This window comes from Dendropsophus ebraccatus, chromosome 2 (assembly GCF_027789765.1).
Source record: "Dendropsophus ebraccatus isolate aDenEbr1 chromosome 2, aDenEbr1.pat, whole genome shotgun sequence".
Lineage (NCBI taxonomy): Eukaryota > Metazoa > Chordata > Amphibia > Anura > Hylidae > Dendropsophus > Dendropsophus ebraccatus.
In genome coordinates, this window is record NC_091455.1 from 211,004,577 (window position 1) to 211,025,988 (window position 21,412).

Here is a 21,412-nt window from a genome sequence, read left to right on the forward strand (position 1 = left end):
TGCCAGCAAAAATCAATCCACCCTCCAACTATCCAACTACTTTTACATGAATGCCAGCAGAAATCACTCCACCCTCCAACTACTTTTACATGAATCCCAGCAGAAATCTCTCCACCCTCCAACTACTTTTACAGAATGCCAGCAGAAATCACTCCACCCTCCAACTACTTTTACATGAATCCCAGCAGAAATCTCTCCACCCTTCAACTACTTTTACATGAATGCCAGCAGAAATCCCTCCACCCTCCAACTACTTTTACATGAATCCCAGCAGAAATCTCTCCACCCTCCAACTACTTTTACAGAATGCCAGCAGAAATCCCTCCACCCTCCAACTACTTTTACATGAATCCCAGCAGAAATCTCTCCACCCTCCAACTACTTTTACAGAATGCCAGCAGAAATCACTCCACCCTCCAACTACTTTTACATGAATGCCAGCAGAAATCACTCCACCCTCCAACTACTTTTACATGAATCCCAGCAGAAATCTCTCCACCCTTCAACTACTTTTACATGAATGCCAGCAGAAATCCCTCCACCCTCCAACTACTTTTACACGAATGTTGTAAAAACTCAACAATCAAGCATAAATATCATTATTTCCACCCCACAGCTACTTTTACATGGACAATTTAAAAAAATTAAGAGTAAATCAAAGAGAAGCATCTATATTTGTACCCCATACTGACAATAAGGACCATGCACCCCACAACTACTTTAACAGTAATGTAATAATAAATTACGAGTAAGTATGTAATGTAATAAGAATTACAAAGTATAGGCTTCCACCATATAACTACTCTTACATGGAAACCAGAAGCAGCAATCTTACAGCTACTTATACCTGAATACCAGCAGCGATGTTTCTGTAGTGTCCCGGAACCAATGTGACCCTACAATTTTCCAAACTGCACCTTTACTTTTTGGTGAGTAGCGCACTACCATCCGGCACATGGATCCACAAAGCAGTATAATATATAAATATATATATAGTAATACTTACCCATGCTTCCCCAGTGTCCTGGTGCTTTTTCCCCTCGTTTCCTGCTCTCCGCAGCCACCGCTAACACTTCTGGCCCCGTCTCTTCAATGGCAGGCTTGTCATTACACATACGGGGCCAGAAGTGTCAGAGGTGGCTGCAGAGCAGGAAACACAAGGTTATGGCTGGAGGGCCCCCGGGGAAGCCTGGACAGGTAAGTATAAAGTTTATTATCTTCCTTACAGGGTCATCAGCCGTCAGACACGCATCACTATTACACATAGAGCACGGTTGGCAGACGATGATTAAGAATGAAAGACTCAAACCTGTCAGTCATGTTGGTGATCTCTAATATTTTTTATTACTACTATACGATGCTTGAAGCTGGACGTCCCCTTGTCCCCTGCAGGACTTCACATGTCATGTCATTCTGATGTGTATTTTCCGCTTACTTCTTTGCATGACCTCCTTCTCCTCAGCTGCCATGGATTATGTAATAACACGGGATAGAATATCCGTGCTCACCAGCAGCTATTGTGTCCTGTACAGTTATCCAGCCCGTAATATTGTCATGACCCGGAGAGACCGGGAGAATTTATCCTATTGGCAGAAAGTTATCGGAGGACGATAGAGAAGAATGGAGAAGAACGCCAGCGCCCACTATATACTGATCTTACCCTCAGCTTCAAGCCGGTGGTCTCCCATCTCTACTGCTGGATATGCCCCCCTGATTGTTATACTCTATTATTAGACCATTATATTCACCATCATTCCTTCTCTTAGTGTTTTTGGCCACGTATCTTGTTGTGTCCTTTGATACGTTTCCCGATGTTCACAAACACCTGACATTTTTTGTCGCTCGCTGCTGGATTGTGTCATCACACACCTGGCTGCATTGGTCAGCACAGGAAAATCTTCAAATGCAGAGAGGAGAAGGGCTGTCACAGTGTGTAAGTGCCGGCACCCCCTCTGATGTCTGTATTGCGTAGGTGGTCTGATTCTGAGGTCTGTATTGTGCAGGGGGTCCGATTCTGGTGTCTGTAACCTTTAGCCATTTTAATTTTGACTCCTAAATTGCAGTGAGCTCCCCCTACAGGTGTCTGCAAGCAACACATTTTTAATGAATTTATATCTAATGTCTTTTTATTGCAGTAATTGCATACTTTCCCACTTTTATCAATGCATTCACTATTATGGTGGACTCTAAAGAGACTCTGTCAGCAGGTCTATGGTGTCCTATTTCAGGGTAGTATAAACTAGTGACAGAGGAGCTGAACAGAATGATGTATCACTTACAGTGTTCTGTGCAGCTGATCCAGAGATCTCCTCCTGAATAACATGGACAATAGGTAGTCCTCTCCATTATGTGCATGAGCTCAGCAGTCCTGGATATTCATGAGAAGCAGAAAACTCCACCCACCAGCTGCTGATTGGCAGTTATCTATCCATGCTGTGTATAGGCAGTCAGCTGACAATTAGCAGCCGGAGGGCGGGGGGAGGGGTGTGGCAAGAATCTTTTTCTCCTGCATATTAGGAGAACGGCTGAACAGAATGATGGAAGTAATACACAGATCTGTTCAGCATTTCTGTCACTAGTTTATACTGCCCTCATTTAAGGTGGAATAAACCTAGTGACAGATTTCCTTTAATTCTCAGCAGAGGGCATTCTCAGTGGAGCTCACTGTAATCTGTCTAGATGATATGGCCTGTGCAGTAGGGTCTTAGGCAATGATGAGACCTATAGGATGAAGCTATCAGTGCACCACCTCTATAGAGATACATGGATACCATAGAACCTTTACAGCTTTGTTTTTAAGGGTGTATATGTGGTGTCCCACCATGGATGTTTCTTGTAATTCACCTGTTGCAAAAGCCCTTTTTTCAAAGGCAGGTGGTGATGAAGGTATTTATTGGTTTCACCACTAGATGTCAGTATTTTGTATGTAAGCTCTTACTTATTGCACAGCTGTAGTGAACAAAGGGTTACTGCTCCTTCTGTATTATGTATTTTGTTGTTCAATGGAGAAACTCCTTCTCTCTAATCTATCACTTTCTCTCTCTCTTCTTATACACATTCTTCTCCACCACTCACAGGGCCCCGTACACACCCCTGTAGGAAGTAGTCACTTGGTTGGAGAAAGTGTGTCTTACACAGATTCTCGTGGGAGGAAGACACACAGAGTAGACATCTCCGCTGTAGTTAAGCCAGGGCCTGGGTTTTAGGTAGAAGATTTTATTTGGGTTTATAGTCTGAATAGAATTCACAAATTAGTCTCCAGTTCCATCATGCACAAAGTAAGACGCCTCAATGCAGCGGGCAGTGCAGGGTTCGATGGAATACTGTGCCCACCAGCAGCTGACCCTTGTACACAGATGCACAGGATGACGCTTGAATCACAGACCCGTCGTTTGCATAGACTTTGGTGACGATGGGGTTATCTGAGTGGATATTCTGTACACGGATTACCTGACATGGAAAATAATAGAAGAAATGTCAATTAATAGTAGCATAAAGACCAAATACAGCCCATATGGGGCACAATAACATAGTGATGGGGTATTATACCTGTATCCTACTAGCTATACAGAATAAAAGGGCTATCACCTCATCTGTCTCCTGCACCACACATAGGGGGCAGCACAGAGCAGCACTGCGGGGAGCTCTGAGGTAGGGATAGTGGCTGTTATGGGAGCACCTGTACCTGGCACTGCTATTGGGACACTGGGGCTGGCTTTGTTATTGGGCTCTGCATATAGGTTTGTGGTGGCAGCGGGGGGGGGGGGGGGTACTGTGGTTGGTTCTGCAATATAATACAATACACCTTGCCTGGAGCTGCTCTCGTACATTATACAATACTGGTGTTTGGGGGTGTTCTGTGTGTTTTACTTGTCTTTCTGAGCAACTGTTGGACTTCGTGTCTGGGTGACCACCACTGGATTCCATGTCGTTACGTAATAGTATATATCATTACTAATAGACTGACCTCTGAACCAGGGGGGTCTTCTGGATTGTATACGAAGACTTTGTACAAGTTTGGATGACCTCCTGTCCAGATATCCCCAGTGACTGGATCCACAGACAGATTATCCACAAGGGTATTTACATCCACCGACTTGTATAGAAATGAAGAAAAAATAAAAGATTGTGAAGACGAATGCTGTAAACTTCCATCATTTACTGTAGAGACCTATACTCACTATGAGAAAGAAGACGGATAGATAGATAGCTAGATAGATAAATAGGAGATAGATAGGAGATAGATAAATAGGAGATAGATAGGAGATAGATAGATAGATAGATAGATAGATAGATAGATAGATAGATAGATAGGAGATAGACAGATAGATAGATAGATAGATAGATAGATAGATAGATAGGAGATAGGAGAGATAGATAGATAGATAGATAGATAGGAGATAGATAGATAGATAGATAGATAGATAGATAGATAGATAGGAGATAGATAGATAGATAGATAGGAGATAGATAGATAGATAGATAGATAGATAGATAGATAGGAGATAGATAGATAGATAGATAGATAGATAGATAGATAGATAGATAGATAGGAGATAGATAGGAGATAGATAGATAGATAGATAGATAGATAGATAGATAGATAGATAGAAGATAGATAGATAGATAGATAGATAGGAGATAGATAGATAGATAGATAGATAGATAGATAGATAGATAGATAGGAGATAGATAGATAATAGGAGATAGATAGGAGATAGATAGGTAGATAGATAGATAGATAGATAGATAGGAGATAGATAGATAGATAGATAGATAGGAGATAGATAGATAGATAGATAGATAGGAGATAGATAGATAGGAGATAGATAGGAGATAGATAGATAGATAGATAGATAGATAGATAGATAGATAGATAGATAGATAGGAGATAGATAGGAGATAGATAGATAGATAGATAGATAGATAGATAGATAGATAGAAGATAGATAGATAGATAGATAGATAGATAGGAGATAGATAGATAGATAGATAGATAGGAGATAGATAGGAGATAGATAGGAGATAGATAGATAGATAGATAGGAGATAGATAGATAGATAGATAGATAGATAGATAGATAGATAGATAGATAGATAGGAGATAGATAGATAGATAGATAGATAGATAGATAGATAGATAGATAGATAATAGGAGATAGATAGATAGAAGATAGATAGATAGATAGATAGATAGATAATAGATAGATAGATAGATAGATAGGAGATAGATAGATAGATAGATAGATAGATAGATAGATAGATAGATAGATAGATAGATAATAGTTTTGAGCTATAAGCTATATTTTTACCTTTATTGGGGTGAGAGACCAATCTTCATTCTTTTTAAAGACATTTATTGTATGAGCTGTGAGATCTGCAGCATAGATGTATCTACAAGACACAGTAGAACAGTGAAGCCTATGGGCAGTATCTGTGGTAAGAACTGATATGTACTTTGTGTTGGTAGTAAATTTTGGTCAATACTATATATTTGAGAAAAACTCTAAAATGTCATAAAGAATGGAAAAACTTTGCCTTTTTCTAGGTTTCAAATTCTCTGTGTGTTACAAATATATCACGCAACACAAATGAGATAATGATTCACACTTGCAATATGTCCACTTTGTGTCAGAATTATTTGGTAAAGGTCCTATCTTTTTTTAGAATGTTATAGGGCTTAGAAGTTTGGCAGCAATTTTTTTCAAATTTTACATACAGCGGCGACAATCAGGTACAGTAACAGGAGCGAAGATCAGGTACGTCAACAGGGAACATGAACCACTATCCAGTACAGTAACAGGGGTGACTATATGTACAGTAATGGGGGATAATGGAAAGTATCAGGTACAGAAAAAGGGAACAGAGACAACTAGGTATAGTAATAGGCATAAGGGAGACTATGAGGTGCAACAATAGGAGATAAAGGAGACTATTAAGTACAGGGACAGGGACTACTATCAGATACAGTAACAGGGTTCACTATAGGTACAGTTATGCGGGATAAAGGAAACTATCAGGAAGAGCAAAAGGGGACAGTATAAAGTATTAATCACAGCAACAGGGGGAAGGGACCACTATGAGGTACTGTAATGAGAGATAGGGGAGAATATCATGTACAGCAATGGGACAGAGACCACTATCAGGTACAGTAACAGAGGATGGGGAGACTATCAGAAACATCTAGTCAGTGACGTAGCAGTAGACCACTTACTGTTTGTCATTGGAAATGGTAATTCCATTGGCACTGTGAAATTCTTTGGCTACTTCTCTGACATCACCAGGGCTGTAATAGATGACGCCTGTCCATCTCAGTCCAAGAATTAATTCCATATATTTCATGTATATATTGGAAAAGTAAAAATCAATGGTGGCGTAGAAGCTGTCAGGCCCAACAGCAACTATATCATTAACACTAAAGAAAGACAAAAGGAGAGGACAATATAAGAGGCGGAGAACATCTGACAGAAGCTAGGAGTGTTATGACCTGGTGGTACCACTCACTCAGACAAGGGGCAGGGAAGACACAAACAGTGGACCCTGCACTAATCCCCGCCCAATGTCCCTGCCTACTTGCCACAATCAGTCCTAAGCGGCTGTGGACAACTTGGCAACAGTCCCTAACTTAGAGTATGCGGCACACTAAACACAAACAAGACACATTCACAATAAAGAAGTATCAGAAAGCTGAGGTCACAACAAGAGGACAGCAGAGTTCAAGAGGATAGTTGGTTCACAAAGCCAAAAGGTCAGGGCAGGTAGAAAACCAAAGTAGTCACAATACAGATACAGAAATCAGATAAGCCAAAAAACCAACACAAGATAGATACAAGGACCACCGAGCTTGCTAGAGAAGTAGATAGTAGGTGAATACATTGGAGATGTTTTATAGGAGATCAGGGGTCTGTTGTCTGCAGGACAGGGTGGAGGTTCAAGGACAGGTGAGTATCTGCAGAGTCTAGTCTGGAGCCTGAATTTAGTTTAGGGGTCTGTCCTAGTGATCTGTATTAATTTAGAGGTTCTAGTCTGAAGACTGCAATCATTTAGGGGGTCTGTTCTCGCAGAAGGGTCTTCTATACATTTCACCTTTTAAAAAGAAGACATTTTCTGTACCTGGTCAGAAGTTTGTGGGTAACCGACTTCAGATGGACAAGTAACTTTTCCTCCTTTACAAATCTGAAAATCTCAATGATGGATATTGGCCCCGGATGATTCACCACAAAGAGATAGACCGTACCATCTGCAAATAGGGGGACAAAGAAAACTCACAGTGCACATCTATAATAATGGACACCATGATAGAAACCCAATGGATATCGATATAGTCAACGGGAGCTGTTGGGTACTGCTGGTGCTCGTCATGTGTTGGATCTGGCACCGCTGAATTAATCGATCAGTGAGAAGAAATGGGGGGGGGGGGGGGAGGGGGAGGGGGTTCAGGACATTCAGGTGAATAATGGTCCAAACTGGACCTCCATGATAAAACCTGAGAGATACCGGAAGGGGACATGATACAGTAGGAGATGTGCGACCAATGATATCTACTTCATTTAATAAAAAAATTAAGCCCTTATGCAGATCTATGTGTCTCCACGGTTACAGACTACAAACAAACCCTGGTGTAGTTGGACCCTGTATTAACGTATCATTCCATCTGTCATCTCTTTTTTCACCTGATCCCGATAACAAGGATTAGAGTAACACACGACTGTTGGATCAGACTACACAGAGTTTATTATAGTCTGTAACCATGGAGACACATAGGTCTACATTGTAGCTGTATACAGAAAACAGAATATTTGTTGGAGAAATTGACCAGAATTTACAAAACTGTTTGTACCCATAAAGCTTCACCTTTACCATGGCTGGTCTCCAGTATTTGATTGGCCGTTTTCGGTGACATTGATCTGTGTCCTGTGGTATAATGATCTCGGCCTTGTCTTTGGGACATCAACGTTTATTATGAGTGACCTTTACCATGTGCTGTGCTGGAGAACCTGGTGCAATACCTTTCTACAGGAGCTTCAGGATGCGTCTCCTCTTCTCCTCCTATCCCCAGGTATATATGTGATACTATGTGTAATGTCGGATATATCAGGCCTCGTCCTATAATGTCTCTTTGAATGCATTTTGGCCACAATAAGTGCAAATATAACACATGTAATGTATGTCCTATTATTATCAATGGGAATATGTAGTGTAGATGACAGAGCACACTGGGGCACCTGGTATACGGGGCAGATATATCACATATGCTGGAATAGGGGACGTGTCATGTACCTGCAGGAAACACTGTAAATCCAGGATGGGAATTTGCTCCATTGATTGGTTTCCCACTGAGGACCTTGTAAGGTGGCGGCCATGGAAGTGAGTGACCGTCCCTATAGACATGAGAGTGTTGGTGGATCCTGTAACTCTTATATCTCAGGAGCTACAACCAGACTGGCCCCTATTCTCTTCCCATTTGCCCCAGTTCTGATCCCCCATGTTGTTTCTAAGGAACCAATAATGAAGGTCTCACCTTTCTCATCGATGTACGTGCTCAGCCCATGGGGGTTAAAGGAAGACGCATCAAACCCTTCACTGAAGCTCAGAGGGGAGGGAATGAGGCCGCCATCTTCCAGGTCTAACAGGAGGATTCTTGCAGGTTCAGATGCATCGCTCTTTATTCCGGGAACCTTCAGGCCCTTAAATTTGGAAGGAAAAAGTAGAAATACATAAAGATTAGTGATGAGCGAGCATGCTCGTCCGAGCTTGGTACTCGATGGAGTATTAGGGTACTCGATGGTACTCGTTACTCGGACGAGCATCTCGCGATACTCGAGAAAATCTCATCATCCGTTTCCTGTAAGTTTTGGCGCTATTTCTCAGCCAATAAACATGCAGGAGACTCTTTGGTACATCCTGCGATGACGTGGGACCCGTACATGTCGATAGCAGCGATTGGTTGGCCAGATCAGATGACCCTGCCATATAAAACTCGGCGCCGGCAGTACTTGCTTCAGACGCATGCTGTGAGAGATCAGGGACAGAGCTGCTGCTGGTCAGGGAGAGTGTCAGTGTAGGATTTAGCGTTCCAGTAGGCAGGGTATATACTAGCAATACAAACAAACAGACCTTTTCAGGGCTTAAAAGCTTTTATTAATACTATTACTACAGACTGCTGGCTGGGAGTTGCAGTGCTGCTACCGCAATTTAACCAGCACACTGTGGTGACCGGCTGCTGGCAGAAAGGGGACATTAGGTGTTGCATACAGACCCCTAAGAAGTGCTCAGTGTACCCCTTTTTGATTTTGGGGCTGGTGGTCCTGCTGTACTACACTGTATAGCTGGGATTTGTAGTACATCCTGCATAGAACTTCACTGCTCATTGTATAGGGGTGACAGAGAGTGTGTCTAGTTCCGGTGAATCCCAGATTGTACTGTACAGCCCCCCCTAAACTAGTGGGTACTACACTGTATTGCTGGGACTTGTAGTACATCCTGCATAGAACTTCACTGCTCATTGTAAGGGGGTATCCCAGCATGTGTCTAGGTCCAGCCACTACCAGATTGTACCGTACAGCCCCCCCTAAACTAGTGGGTACTAAACTGTAGAGGTGGGGGAGAGGTGGTGAGTCACATTATGCAGGGAATGTTACCCCAACTGCTGCAGTCAAATTGAAAATCGAAAGGGTGCTGGGGGTAGAAGGCTACTTGTTGGCCACTGCTGGCCCTTTACTGGCATCCATGTTGACTACTGCTGTGCCTGCCCTTGCCCCCATTTTGGCTACTACAGGGCCTTCACTGGCATCCATATTGACTACTGCTGGGCCTTTACTGGCATCCATGTTGACTACTGCTGTGCCTGCCCTTACCTTCCTTGTCTTGTCCATTTCAAACCATATTATCTGTGGATGTCATCTTATCTTACGGGTGTCCTATGCCATTCTTTCACCAGTACCTTCTACCTTTTTTTCAATGTTGTAGCCGTTTTTAAGGCAGGATTGACCAGACCAGTAATGGACATCCATGTTGACTACTGCTGTGCCTGTCCTTGCCTCCATGTTGGCTATTGCTGGGCCTTCACTGGCATCCATGTTGACTACTGCTGGGCCTTTACTGGCATCCATGTTGACTACTGGTGTGCCTGCCCTTGCCTCCATGTTGGCTACTTCTGGGCCTTAACTGGCATCCCGGGTTTGTGTGTAATTAGCAGTAAGCTAGGTTGCGTGTGACAAGGGGCGGAACCTGGTGGCGGCTCTGCAACTCGGCAGCCTCACACATGTACCATTAACACCTATATTTTCCACCCCCACAAGAATAATAAAAACAACATACAGAGATATATATCAAATATACATTTTATTAACACAAAAATCCATAATAATTAAAAACACCCATTAAAATACGGATAGGGGGGACTAGGTACCTGTATATACAGGGAAAGTAGGACAGACTAGATAAGTAAAATTGTCCAATATTAATTTAACTAATAATATTTTATATAGATGGGGTCTGAGAAAATACCTAAAAGTTATAATATCATACAAAAATACAGATATCTATAAGCTGTGCCACACAACCTGTAAAAATATATATACAGAGAGCAACCTCAGAGCTCACCATATATCCTAAAGTACAAATAAAGTGCAAGTGCAATGAGGTAGAACAACTATATATAGAGGTAAGTAGCGATAGGTAGCAATATACAGGTTAGATAAACAGAATTAGGCACACAAATATTAAATCCAACTACAGACCCAAGTCATATGCCCTGTGCCGGACCAATGTCAGAAACCCCCATTACCGTGTGCGCCTCGACGCACGTTTCGCTGCTTGCTTTGTCAAGAGGCTGAGCCTGGCCCACGTCTTCAACCTAGTGTTGCTGCGGTTCCTTAAAACTTACCCCAATGTGGCTGACTTGCTCACCAAGGTGCACCGCATATGTGCGCATTTCCGCAAGTCAACCAGTTAAACTAACCCCAACTGCTACAGTCAAATTCAAACTCAAAACAACGGTGGGGGGGAGAAGTGGGGAGTCACATCATGCAGGGAATGTTACCCCAACTGCTACAGTCAAATTCAAAGTCAAATTCAAACTCAAAACAACGGTGGGGGGAGAAATGGGGAGTCACATCATGCAGGGAATGTTACCCCAACTGCTAGAGTCAAATTCATAGTCAAATTCAATTTACCTTCCTTGTCTTGTCCATTTGAACCATATTATCTGTGGATGTAATCTTATCTTAGGGGTGTCCTCTGCCATCCTTTCACCAGTACCTTCTACCTTTTTTGGAAGTTGTAGCCGTTTTGAAGGCAGGATTGGCCAGGCCTTTCACCAGTAGCTTCTATCCTTCTTTGGATGTTGTAGTAGCCTTTTTGAAGGCGGGATTGACTGGGCCTTTCAACAGTACCGTCTACCTTCCTTGGATGTTGTAGCCTTTTCGAAGGCAGGATTGACCAGGTCTTTTTAATAGACACTTGCCCTCTCTTAGAGACTCTTTAAAGGATTGAAAGTCAAAAAGACAGAAATGGCTGCACATCGCACCCATGGCTGACACGAAAGCTTGCTCAGCTACATTTAAAACCAACATCAGAAGTTAGTATATAATTTGGCCAAACCATATTGCCTCATGTACCACGTGCAGGTCTTCTGATACACATGAGTCCCTAACCAAACATCGTCACTGTGCCGGTCAGCGACCACAATCCCCGCAAAACGTGCGCAAGCAGAGAAGAGGGGCCACGGAATGGCCCTGCAACCCCATTGTCACAGGACCAGACCCAAAAGGGCACCCCAAACCCCGCAGGCGCCACCGGCGGAAAAAGTGGACGCCAAGCAACACAAGTGTGAACAAGCTGTTACCTCTCTCCATTCCTCTGCAGGTAGAATGGGAAAATACTAGGAGATCCTCCCCTTATGTACACAGGTGCTTCCTGCTAATTTGGATCACATGGGTCTTACACAGCACGAGTGCTAGCCACAATGAAAAAAGGGACAGAATACATAAAATATGCACAAGCCAAAAAGACAGAAATGGCTGCACATCGCACCCATGGCTGACACGAAAGCTTGTTCAGCTACATTTAAAACCAACATCAGAAGTTAGTATATAATTTGGCCAAACCATATTGCCTCATGTACCACGGGGTCGCAGGGCCGTCCCATGGCCCCCGTTCCCTGACTGTGCACGCCTGCAGGGTTGGTGGCCACTGACTGGCACGGTGTGGACTTAGTGTAGGGACCCATGTGTATCAGATACCTGCACGATGGTACATGGGGCAGTATGGCTTGATCAATTCATACACAAAATTCTGATGTGTTTTTTATTTAGCCTAGGGGCACTAGTATCAGCCATAGGTGTGAGGTGCAGCACTCTTTTTCTTCCCTGAACCGCATTTTGTTTATCTCTTTTCTCCGTGTTTTGCACTCCTCCTGGTGAGACCCACATGACCGCAATTAGCAGGAGACACCTGAGTGCACATGGTTTTAATCCCTCCTGTCTTTTCCCATTCTGTCTGCAGCAGCTATGGTGAGCGCAATACCTCATCCAGACTTGTGCTGTTTGGGGGCGGCCTTCTCCGCCGGCGGTGCTGGCCGGGTTCCGGTGTGGTGTTTTTGGGTCTGGTCCTGTGGCATGGGGGTCGCAGGGCCGTCCCATGGCCCCGTTCCCTGACTGTGCACGCCTGCGGGGTTGGTGGCCACTGACTGGCACGGTGTGGACTTAGTGTAGGGACCCATGTGTATCAGATACCTGCACGATGGTACATGGGGCAGTATGGCTTGATCAATTCATACACAAAATTCTGATGTGTTTTTTATTTAGCCTAGGGGCACTAGTATCAGCCATAGGTGTGAGGTGCAGCACTCTTTTTCTTCCCTGAACCGCAAGGATTGAAAGTGTTTTCATTCATTCAAATCAAATTCCGGGGCCTCTTAAGAAAACTGTATTGTTATTCTTCGTCCCTACCTCCAAAGATATGCCTCTCACGCACAACTGCATGTGGGTGTGAGGCTAAATCTAGCCATAATTGTATTGTCTTGGTCTGGGTCTGTGGTGTCAGGCTAAGTTTTTGGGTGATCCATATGCTATCGGTGTTTGAATGGTTCCATGTGTTCTCACCGCCATGCTGTGTCAGGCAAAATTTTGGGTTGATTCAAATGGTAACTCTGCTTTAATTAAACTCTGTGTCCTCACTGCCATGCTCTGACGTCACACTACGTCTGCTGAGGAGTGGGACTGGTTGCCGGGGGCCCAGCCAGCTGTTTTATTATTATTTTTTTTTATTCTTACTCTACTGTGTTAGGCCTAATTTTTGTGAGGTTCCACGCCTGTCTCATCTAAAGGCCGGTAATAGCCACTTCATGTTTTTTATTTTCTAACCTTCAATTTAAATTTTAAAATCAAATCGACTTCAATTCAAGTGCAATTTTGCAGGGCAAATCTGGTCATCTATTGTATCTCCAAGATACACGCCACTGTTTAAAGGAACAGACAGTGATAATGGTGGATCCTAATTTAGCATCCTTGTGTTGTCCATTTCGTACCATATAATCTGTGAATGTCAACTTGCGGGTGTTCTCTGCCGTCCTTTCATTTTTTAGCTCGAGGCCTCTTAAGAAGACTGTATTGTTATTCTTTGTCCCTACCTCCAAAGAGATGCCTATCACGCACAACTGCATGAGGGTGTGAGGCTAAATCTAGCCTTTTGAAGGCAGGATTGACCAGGTCTTTTTAATACACAGGCTTACGCACTTGCCGTTTCTTAGAGACTCTTTAAAGGATTGAAAGTGTATTCGTTCAAATTCTGGGGCCTCTTAAAAAGACTGTATTGTTCTCTGTGTCCTCACTGCCATGCTCTGACGTCACACTACGTCTGTGGAGGAGCGGGACTGGTTGCCTGGGGCCCGCTGATTGCGCCCCCACCAACCAGCCAGCTGTTTTATTTTATTTTTTTGGTCAAGCCGTGGCCGGGGCCTCACCACCCCGGTCGAGAGGCATCAAGTGTACCCTTGATGGTCAGTGGTGACTGACAGCTGGCCTAGCCAGTTAGCTGTCAACACCCGGGTTCATGTCCACTACATATCCCAGCCCCTGGACTCACTCCAATTTTTTGGTGGGCTCACTTGCTTCCTCACTTACTTGTAATGGTTCTCTGTGTGCTCAATGTGCTGCAGTGTCTGGCCTAATTTTGTGGAGGTTCAGTTGCTTCCTCACTTACTTGTAATGGTTCTTTGTGTCCTCACTGCCATGCTGTGTCTGGTCTAATTTTTGGGAGGCTCACTTGCTTCCTCACTCACTTGTAATGGTTCTCTGTGTGTTCAATACCCTGCAGTGTCTGGCCTAATTTTAGGGAGGCTCAGTTGCTTCCTCACTCACTTGTAATGGTTCTCTGTGTGTCCAATGCCATGCTGTGTCTGTCCTAATTTTGGGGAGGCTGACTGGCTACCGCTTCTACCTTGTTCACTCTGTCCTCACCGCCATGCTGTGTCAGGCTGAATTTTTGGCTGGTTCATGATATGCTACCTCTGTTTTAATGGTTCCCCGTGTTCTTAAATTCCAGGGCCTCTTAAGAAGACTGTATTGTTCTATGTGTCCTCACTGCCTGACGTCACACTATGTCTGCGGAGGAGCTGGACTGGTTGCCGGGGGCCCGCTGATCGCGCCCCCTGCCAACCGGCTAGCTGTTTTAGTTTATTTTTTTGGTCTAGCCGTGGCCTGGGCTTTACCACCCCTGGTCGAGAGGCATCAAGTGTACCCTTGATGGTTAGTGGTGACTGACAGCTGGCCTAGCCAGCTAGCTGTCAGCACCCGGGTTCGTGTCCACTAAATATCCCAGTCCCTGGACTCACTCCAATTTTTGGGTGGGCTCACTTGCTTCCTCACTCACTTTTAATGGTTCTCTGTGTGCTCAATGCGCTGCAGTGTCTGGCCTAATTTTGTGGAGGTTCAGTTGCTTCCTCACTCACTTGTAATGGTTCTCTGTGTCCTCACTGCCATGCTGTGTCTGGCCTAATTTTTGGGAGGCTCACTTGCTTCCTCACTCACTTGTAATGGTTCTCTGTGTGTTCAATACACTGCAGTGTCTGGCCTAATTTTGGGGAGGCTCAGTTGCTTCCTCACTCACTTGTAATGGTTCTCTGTGTGTTCAGTGCCATGCTGTGTCTGGCCTAATTTTGGGGAGGCTGACTGGCTACCGCTTCTACCTTGTTCACTCTGTCCTCACCGCCATGCTGTGTCAGGCTGAATTTTTGGCTGGTTCATGATATGCTACCTCTGTTTTAATGGTTCCCCGTGTTCTTAAATTCCAGGGCCTCTTAAGAAGACTGTACTGTTCTATGTGTCCTCACTGCCTGACGTCACACTACGTCTGCGGAGGAGCTAAACTGGTTGCCGGGGGCCTGCTGATCGCGCCCCGCCAACCGGCTAGCTGTTTTATTTTATTTTTTTGGTCTAGCCGTGGCCTGGGCCTTACCACCCCTTGTCAAGAGGTATCAAGTGTACCCTTGATGGTTAGTGGTGACTGACAGCTGGCCTAGCCAGTTAGCTGTCAGCACCCGGGTTCGTGTCCACTAAATATCCCAGTCCCTGGACTCACTCCAATTTTTGGGTGGGCTCACTTGCTTCCTCACTCACTTTTAATGGTTCTCTGTGTGCTCAATGCGCTGCAGTGTCTGGCCTAATTTTGTGGAGGTTCAGTTGCTTCCTCACTCACTTGTAATGGTTCTCTGTGTCCTCACTGCCATGCTGTGTCTGGCCTAATTTTTGGGAGGCTCACTTGCTTCCTCACTCACTTGTAATGGTTCTCTGTGTGTTCAATACACTGCAGTGTCTGGCCTAATTTTGGGGAGGCTCAGTTGCTTCCTCACTCACTTGTAATGGTTCTCTGTGTGTTCAGTGCCATGCTGTGTCTGGCCTAATTTTGGGGAGGCTGACTGGCTACCGCTTCTACCTTGTTCACTCTGTCCTCACCGCCATGCTGTGTCAGGCTGAATTTTTGGCTGGTTCATGATATGCTACCTCTGTTTTAATGGTTCCCCGTGTTCTTAAATTCCAGGGCCTCTTAAGAAGACTGTATTGTTCTATGTGTCCTCACTGCCTGACGTCACACTACGTCTGCGGAGGAGCTAAACTGGTTGCCGGGGGCCTGCTGATCGCGCCCCGCCAACCGGCTAGCTGTTTTATTTTATTTTTTTGGTCTAGCCGTGGCCTGGGCCTTACCACCCCTGGTCAAGAGGTATCAAGTGTACCCTTGATGGTGAGTGGCGACTGACAGCTGGCCTAGCCAGTTAGCTGTCAGCACCCGGGTTCGTGTCCACTAAATATCCCAGTCCCTGGACTCACTCCAATTTTTGGGTGGGCTCACTTGCTTCCTCACTCACTTTTAATGGTTCTCTGTGTGCTCAATGCGCTGCAGTGTCTGGCCTAATTTTGTGGAGGTTCAGTTGCTTCCTCACTCACTTGTAATGCTGTGTCTGGCTTAATTTTTGGGTGGACTCACTTGCTTCCTTACTCATTTTTAATGGTTCTCTGTGTGCTCACTGCCATGCTAGGTCTGGTATATTTTTTGGAAGGCTCACTGGCTACCGCTTCTACCTTGTTCACTCTGTCCTTACCGCCATGCTGTGTAAGGCTAAATTTTGGGGTGTTTCTTCATATGCTACCTCTGTTTTAATTGTTCCCTGTGTTCTCACTGCCATGCTGTGTCAGGCTGAGTTTTTGGGTGGTCCATATGCCTACCTCTGTTTTAACCAGGCTGTTGCACAGACTTAGGCATAATGGTGCCATTAGGCAGCCTCAGAGGCGTGCATATATGCTGCCCCTGCTGTTTCCTGTCCATTTCCGTGGTGTTTCCATCCATTTTCTGAGGTTGACAGGTTTTCACACGACCTCCCCCCTACCGAACTTGGGTCCCCTGCAAAAAAGCTTGAGTCTCCCATTGACTTCAATGGGGTTCGTTACTCGAAACGAGCACTCGAGTATCGGGAGATATTCGTTTTGAGTAACGAGCACCCGAGCATTTTAGTACTTGCTCATCACTAATAAAGATGTATACAGACAGGTTGTTATTATTCTGCCCTCAGCTGAGAAGTAATACAATTGTATCCAGTCTTAGACAATGCTCTGTGAGCTCTACAGCCTGGACTCCAGACTGATACATTGTACATAGCTAGTCCTGCTCTCAGCTGTATCCAGTGTAGACAATGCTCTGTGAGCTCTACAGCCTGGACCCTATACTGATACATTGTATATAGCTAGTCCTGCTGTCAGCTGAGAAGTGATACATGTGAAGGAACATGTTAGGCTCCACCTCTGATCCACCCAGTAATCCTGGAGCCTATTTGGGTGATTATTTCCCTACATGAGGTCTTGATGGTTTGGGGAGTGATGTATATGCCACAGATGTAATTTGTGGTAATCCTTTAAATGGACACTAACTTTTCACACAACGTATCCTCATCTGATGAAAAAACTAGTTTATTCTCTTTAAAAGGGTTAATTCTTCCCCTTAAATGTTTTTAAAGCTTCAGCAACTAGGGGTGAACCTTTTACTGAATTTGCTGTTTACTGCCTAACAGGCTCTAGTAAAAGAGATACCAAGCTAGAACACAGGAAGTGGGGCGGGGCTTAGCTAGTGCCATGTGCAGGAGGAAGCTCAGACCTTGTGCATGCAAACCAAGCCTGTCTGCCTCCTGCAGGGGGTCCACACTGTGCCCAAAAGGCAAATAAAAACTTCCCACTTATTTCTAACCAACTATAAAATTCTGGGTAGCTCTCCTTTGTGTTGGTTTCACCAGTAGCAGTTAAAGACTTTAGGGCTTAGACCAGAGCTGCATATATATAAAGTAAACCTCTCTCTTGCTGTGATAGTTTAGCTGTCTCACTTTCTGCTCACATAGCACCTTGCAGAGCCAGTGCATCAATAACCCCCTTCTCCCCTGACATGTCATCTGTAGTAATGTACTCTAACTCATCCCCCAGCGCATCGCCAGTCTGCCCGGTCCACCTCACTGTCACTACACTATATCATAGCATAGCTAAGAGGAGTAGATGGTGTATTTCAAAATTTGGCAAGTGATATGCATGCTGTGAAGCTGATGTCTTCCCTCTATTTGCTGAAGTCATTCTTAATGACATTTATCCAGAAACGGCAAATACTCACTGTGCTTATAAAGGCCAAACCATTAGGAAGAACATCAATATCCTCAGACCCGACCTCTGTGAAGGAGAAGAATAAAACATGAGGATTAAATAGATTCTATACTTCAGAGCTGCAATCACTATTCTAAAGGCTGGAATCTGCCAGCTTTTCTTATTGTATAAAGCCTGAGCTGGTGTTTTGCAGTTTGGGGCGGCACATGTAGTCTTTGCATTAGACACTGCAGTGTGATCTCATGTAGGTAAAACTACCTGCATTATGGGAGCTCAGGTAAATTTAGAAAATTGGGATCCATAATGGTTTACATTGGGACAGAGTTACTAAAACTAATTCCTGTCCAGTAAACTTAGACTAGACAGGTTTATCAATGTAGAGGGATTTGGAGAAGCTGGAGGCTTGGGCAGATAAATAGCAAATGAAGTTTTCTCCCTGTTATGCGTCAATTGTCATCATTGTCATTGTCGGCAATTGTCATTTCTCTAGGTTGAACTTGATAGGCTCTTTTTTTCTTCAAACCTTATTAACTATGTAACTATGTAATGTAGCTCAGCCTCTCTGTCTGGTTTAGTTCATCTTTAGTCCATCTGGTCCAGGTTTAGACCAACTATTGTAAAGCTTATATTATACCAAATGTGTCAACGTTCTAGCATGCTAAGTTTGCACGGAAGCACACCCCCTTGTTCACAAACCACGCCCCCTTTTTACACCCCCTTACCAAGCATGACGCAAAACGCCTAAAACACAAAATAAATACATAGATATTATTGCCATGTAACAACGTACCCATCCCTTTCACGAGCTGACAGCCCGGGAGGTCTACAGGCTGCACCTCATTGAAGAGGAAGGCTCTATGGCTGCAAAAATAAAAAATCATGAATGGAGAAGCGAAACTACAAGGACTGATGGTAAAGTAATAACTTTTAGCACTCAATGCCAGTCTGCTGCATCAAAGCCAATGGAACAGTGACCTGTGATAGAAAAGTCATGGATCCTGTGTAATAGCCGCAGGTGCCTCATTGCTCTGGAGCAGTGGCGTCCTGGTCTGGACCAGACATCGGCCATGAACCTGGACTCCTGGGCTTTGGCTCTGATGCATCTATGGCCACAATCCATGATTTGCTCCTCAGTATGTTACACAATGTTAGAGGCACCTTCACCCCGGGCGGCTTTGCAGAGTTTGTGGAGAGGTTTGTACATATTACACAACGTCCTAATACTGTCATGTGTCCGGGATAGTATACAATCATTATAGTTTCTCCTCACTGGGCTGGAATCACTTTGGGTTATTCTGCTGCAATTATTGATCACAATAAATTCCCTACATTAGTACATTGTAATATACTGCGTCTGCGTAAGTAGATCTATAAGTATGTGTTTTCCTAATACTGGACAATTCCTTTAAGTGATTGCTATATATAGTGCACAATGTCTGGGATAGCTGGCTGACTTTTAGGCACCTGTGATTCCTGTGTTAAAGCTGAGACACAGTAACAAACCCTCAGTTCTGAGAACGATCTTTTGTATTGTGCCAATCCAGTTTATAGGACCCTAAACTTACATTCATTTAAAGGGAATCTCCATCTTTTGACACTATTATTTTAGCTCCAATGCTTTGTACTGGTTAACTTTTATAGCATGTTGAGTTATGTTTCTTCTATGGCGCTCCACATATCTCTTCTATATACATTCAGCTCCATGATACAATTCTGCCTGCAGCCACCAGTAGGGGGAGCTGAGGAGCTTACTGTATACTATTTCATCACTCATTACAATGTATAGACTGTATACAGTAAGATCTCTGTGTCAGAACATGTACCTAATAATACCATAGAGTTTGAGACCTATAAATGTGGACATTCACCCTTCTACAATGGATCCTATTCCTTGAAGCTCCCCAGACATGGGACTGTCCACAACCCCCTGCACAGTTCTGTCATGTATATAACATGCAATTCAGATAGTAGTGACTGACGCTTTACTGTGCTGGAATCCAGGACACCGATCACTATATATATATATATATATATATATATATATATATATATATTATAATCCTATAAATTGATGTTAATGAAGAACAAAAAAAAATCAAGGCACTTACTAGAAATTCAGGATCGCCCCTATAAAGGTTATTACACGCAGAGCCCCCATGTCTGCAGTGCTGTCCCTGGTTTCTTGGCTGGACTTTATAATAGATGGGAAGGGGGGGGGGGGTCTGTGGGTGCTAAAGCTTGTGTAAATCGATTGTACTTCGGAACCTGCCTGTTACTATATACCTGTAAGAGGAGTCTGTATCCCCTGCTATCACACTGATGTTGGCTTTATATGGCAGCAATGCACCCTCAATGAATTAAAGCATAAGCGATATTTCTACCCTACAACTACTTTGACATGAGTGCCTGCACAGGGGATTCCACCACACAACTATTTTTTACATTCCAGAAGCAATTTTTCCACCCTACAGCTACTTGCCCATTAATGCCATAAGAAACTATTAATAAAGTATCAGCATTTATATTTCCACCCTACAACTACTTTTACATGAAGGCCAACAGCAATGTCCCCACCCTATGAATAAGGTAAGCATCAAGTATCAAGGTTTGTACCCTACCCTAATAATTATTCTAATGGTGGAGGAGGAAGAGAAAAAGGCCAATCTACTAGATTCCTCTCTGCTGTGTTTACATAGGAAAAGCTTAAAAAGTTTGTACCCTACAACTACTTTTATATGAAAGCCATAAGAATGTATAAATAAGTAAAACATATGTGTAGCCCCTGCAGGAGGAGTTGGTACTGTTAACTACAGACAGGGATTTACAGCTGCAGACATTGGTGCTGAGGAGAGTTGGACTACATATGCCATGAATACTGACTCTTTTCTGTTCCCTCAGCACCTTGTGCAACAGCCAAGAGACCACATCATGCAGTAAGAAGAGAGAGCTTAGTGTGGGGTCCCACCACTGGTGTTTCTTTCTCTCCTGTGCACCTGTCAAAAAGCTTTTTTCTCTCAGGTTGTAGTGGATAAAGTATTGAGTTTCCCCACTAGGTGTCAGAGTTTTGTATCCTTATTTATGCTTATATGTATTGCCCAGCTGAAGTAAGTCATGGGTTAATGTTTTATGTTGTACCATGTGTTCAATGCTGACCACTAGGAGGTGCTCTTTCTTAATCTATGCTTTTTTTTTATGTCTTTCTCCTACATACAATCATCCCCACCACTCACAGGCAGGCATACAGAAGGCCCCTGTAGGAGGAGTTTTAGTGCTGGA

The 21,412-nt window shown here is 43.9% G+C and overlaps 1 protein-coding gene across 1 annotated transcript; it reads right to left on the reverse strand.

The window, feature by feature from the left end:
• Window positions 1-3,200: 3,200 nt before the first annotated feature.
• On the reverse strand, window positions 3,201-20,332 carry LOC138783984 (serum paraoxonase/arylesterase 2-like). Its single transcript, XM_069959378.1, has 9 exons — window positions 20,245-20,332; window positions 18,927-18,997; window positions 18,147-18,202; window positions 8,521-8,686; window positions 7,113-7,239; window positions 6,214-6,414; window positions 5,312-5,393; window positions 3,968-4,096; window positions 3,201-3,450 (listed from the first exon to the last, which is right to left on the reverse strand). The coding sequence occupies exons 1-9, from the start codon at window positions 20,292-20,294 to the stop codon at window positions 3,289-3,291; spliced, it is 1,044 nt and encodes a 347-aa protein (XP_069815479.1). The 5' UTR covers window positions 20,295-20,332; the 3' UTR covers window positions 3,201-3,288.
• Window positions 20,333-21,412: the final 1,080 nt, after the last annotated feature.

What these genes read in the sequence shown, in the direction of transcription:
- LOC138783984 (XM_069959378.1), bottom strand. Translation starts at nt 20,294, where the DNA reads ATGGGGGCTCTGCGTGTAATAACCTTTATAGGGGCGATCCTGAATTTC. An exon ending in ACCCACAAACTTCTGACCAG is followed by an intron (nt 6,415 to 7,112) that starts GTACAGAAAATG and finishes GTCTTTCTTTAG; the next exon opens with TGTTAATGATATAGTTGCTG. An exon ending in ACCATTTCCAATGACAAACA is followed by an intron (nt 5,394 to 6,213) that starts GTAAGTGGTCTA and finishes TGTGTCTTGTAG; the next exon opens with ATACATCTATGCTGCAGATC.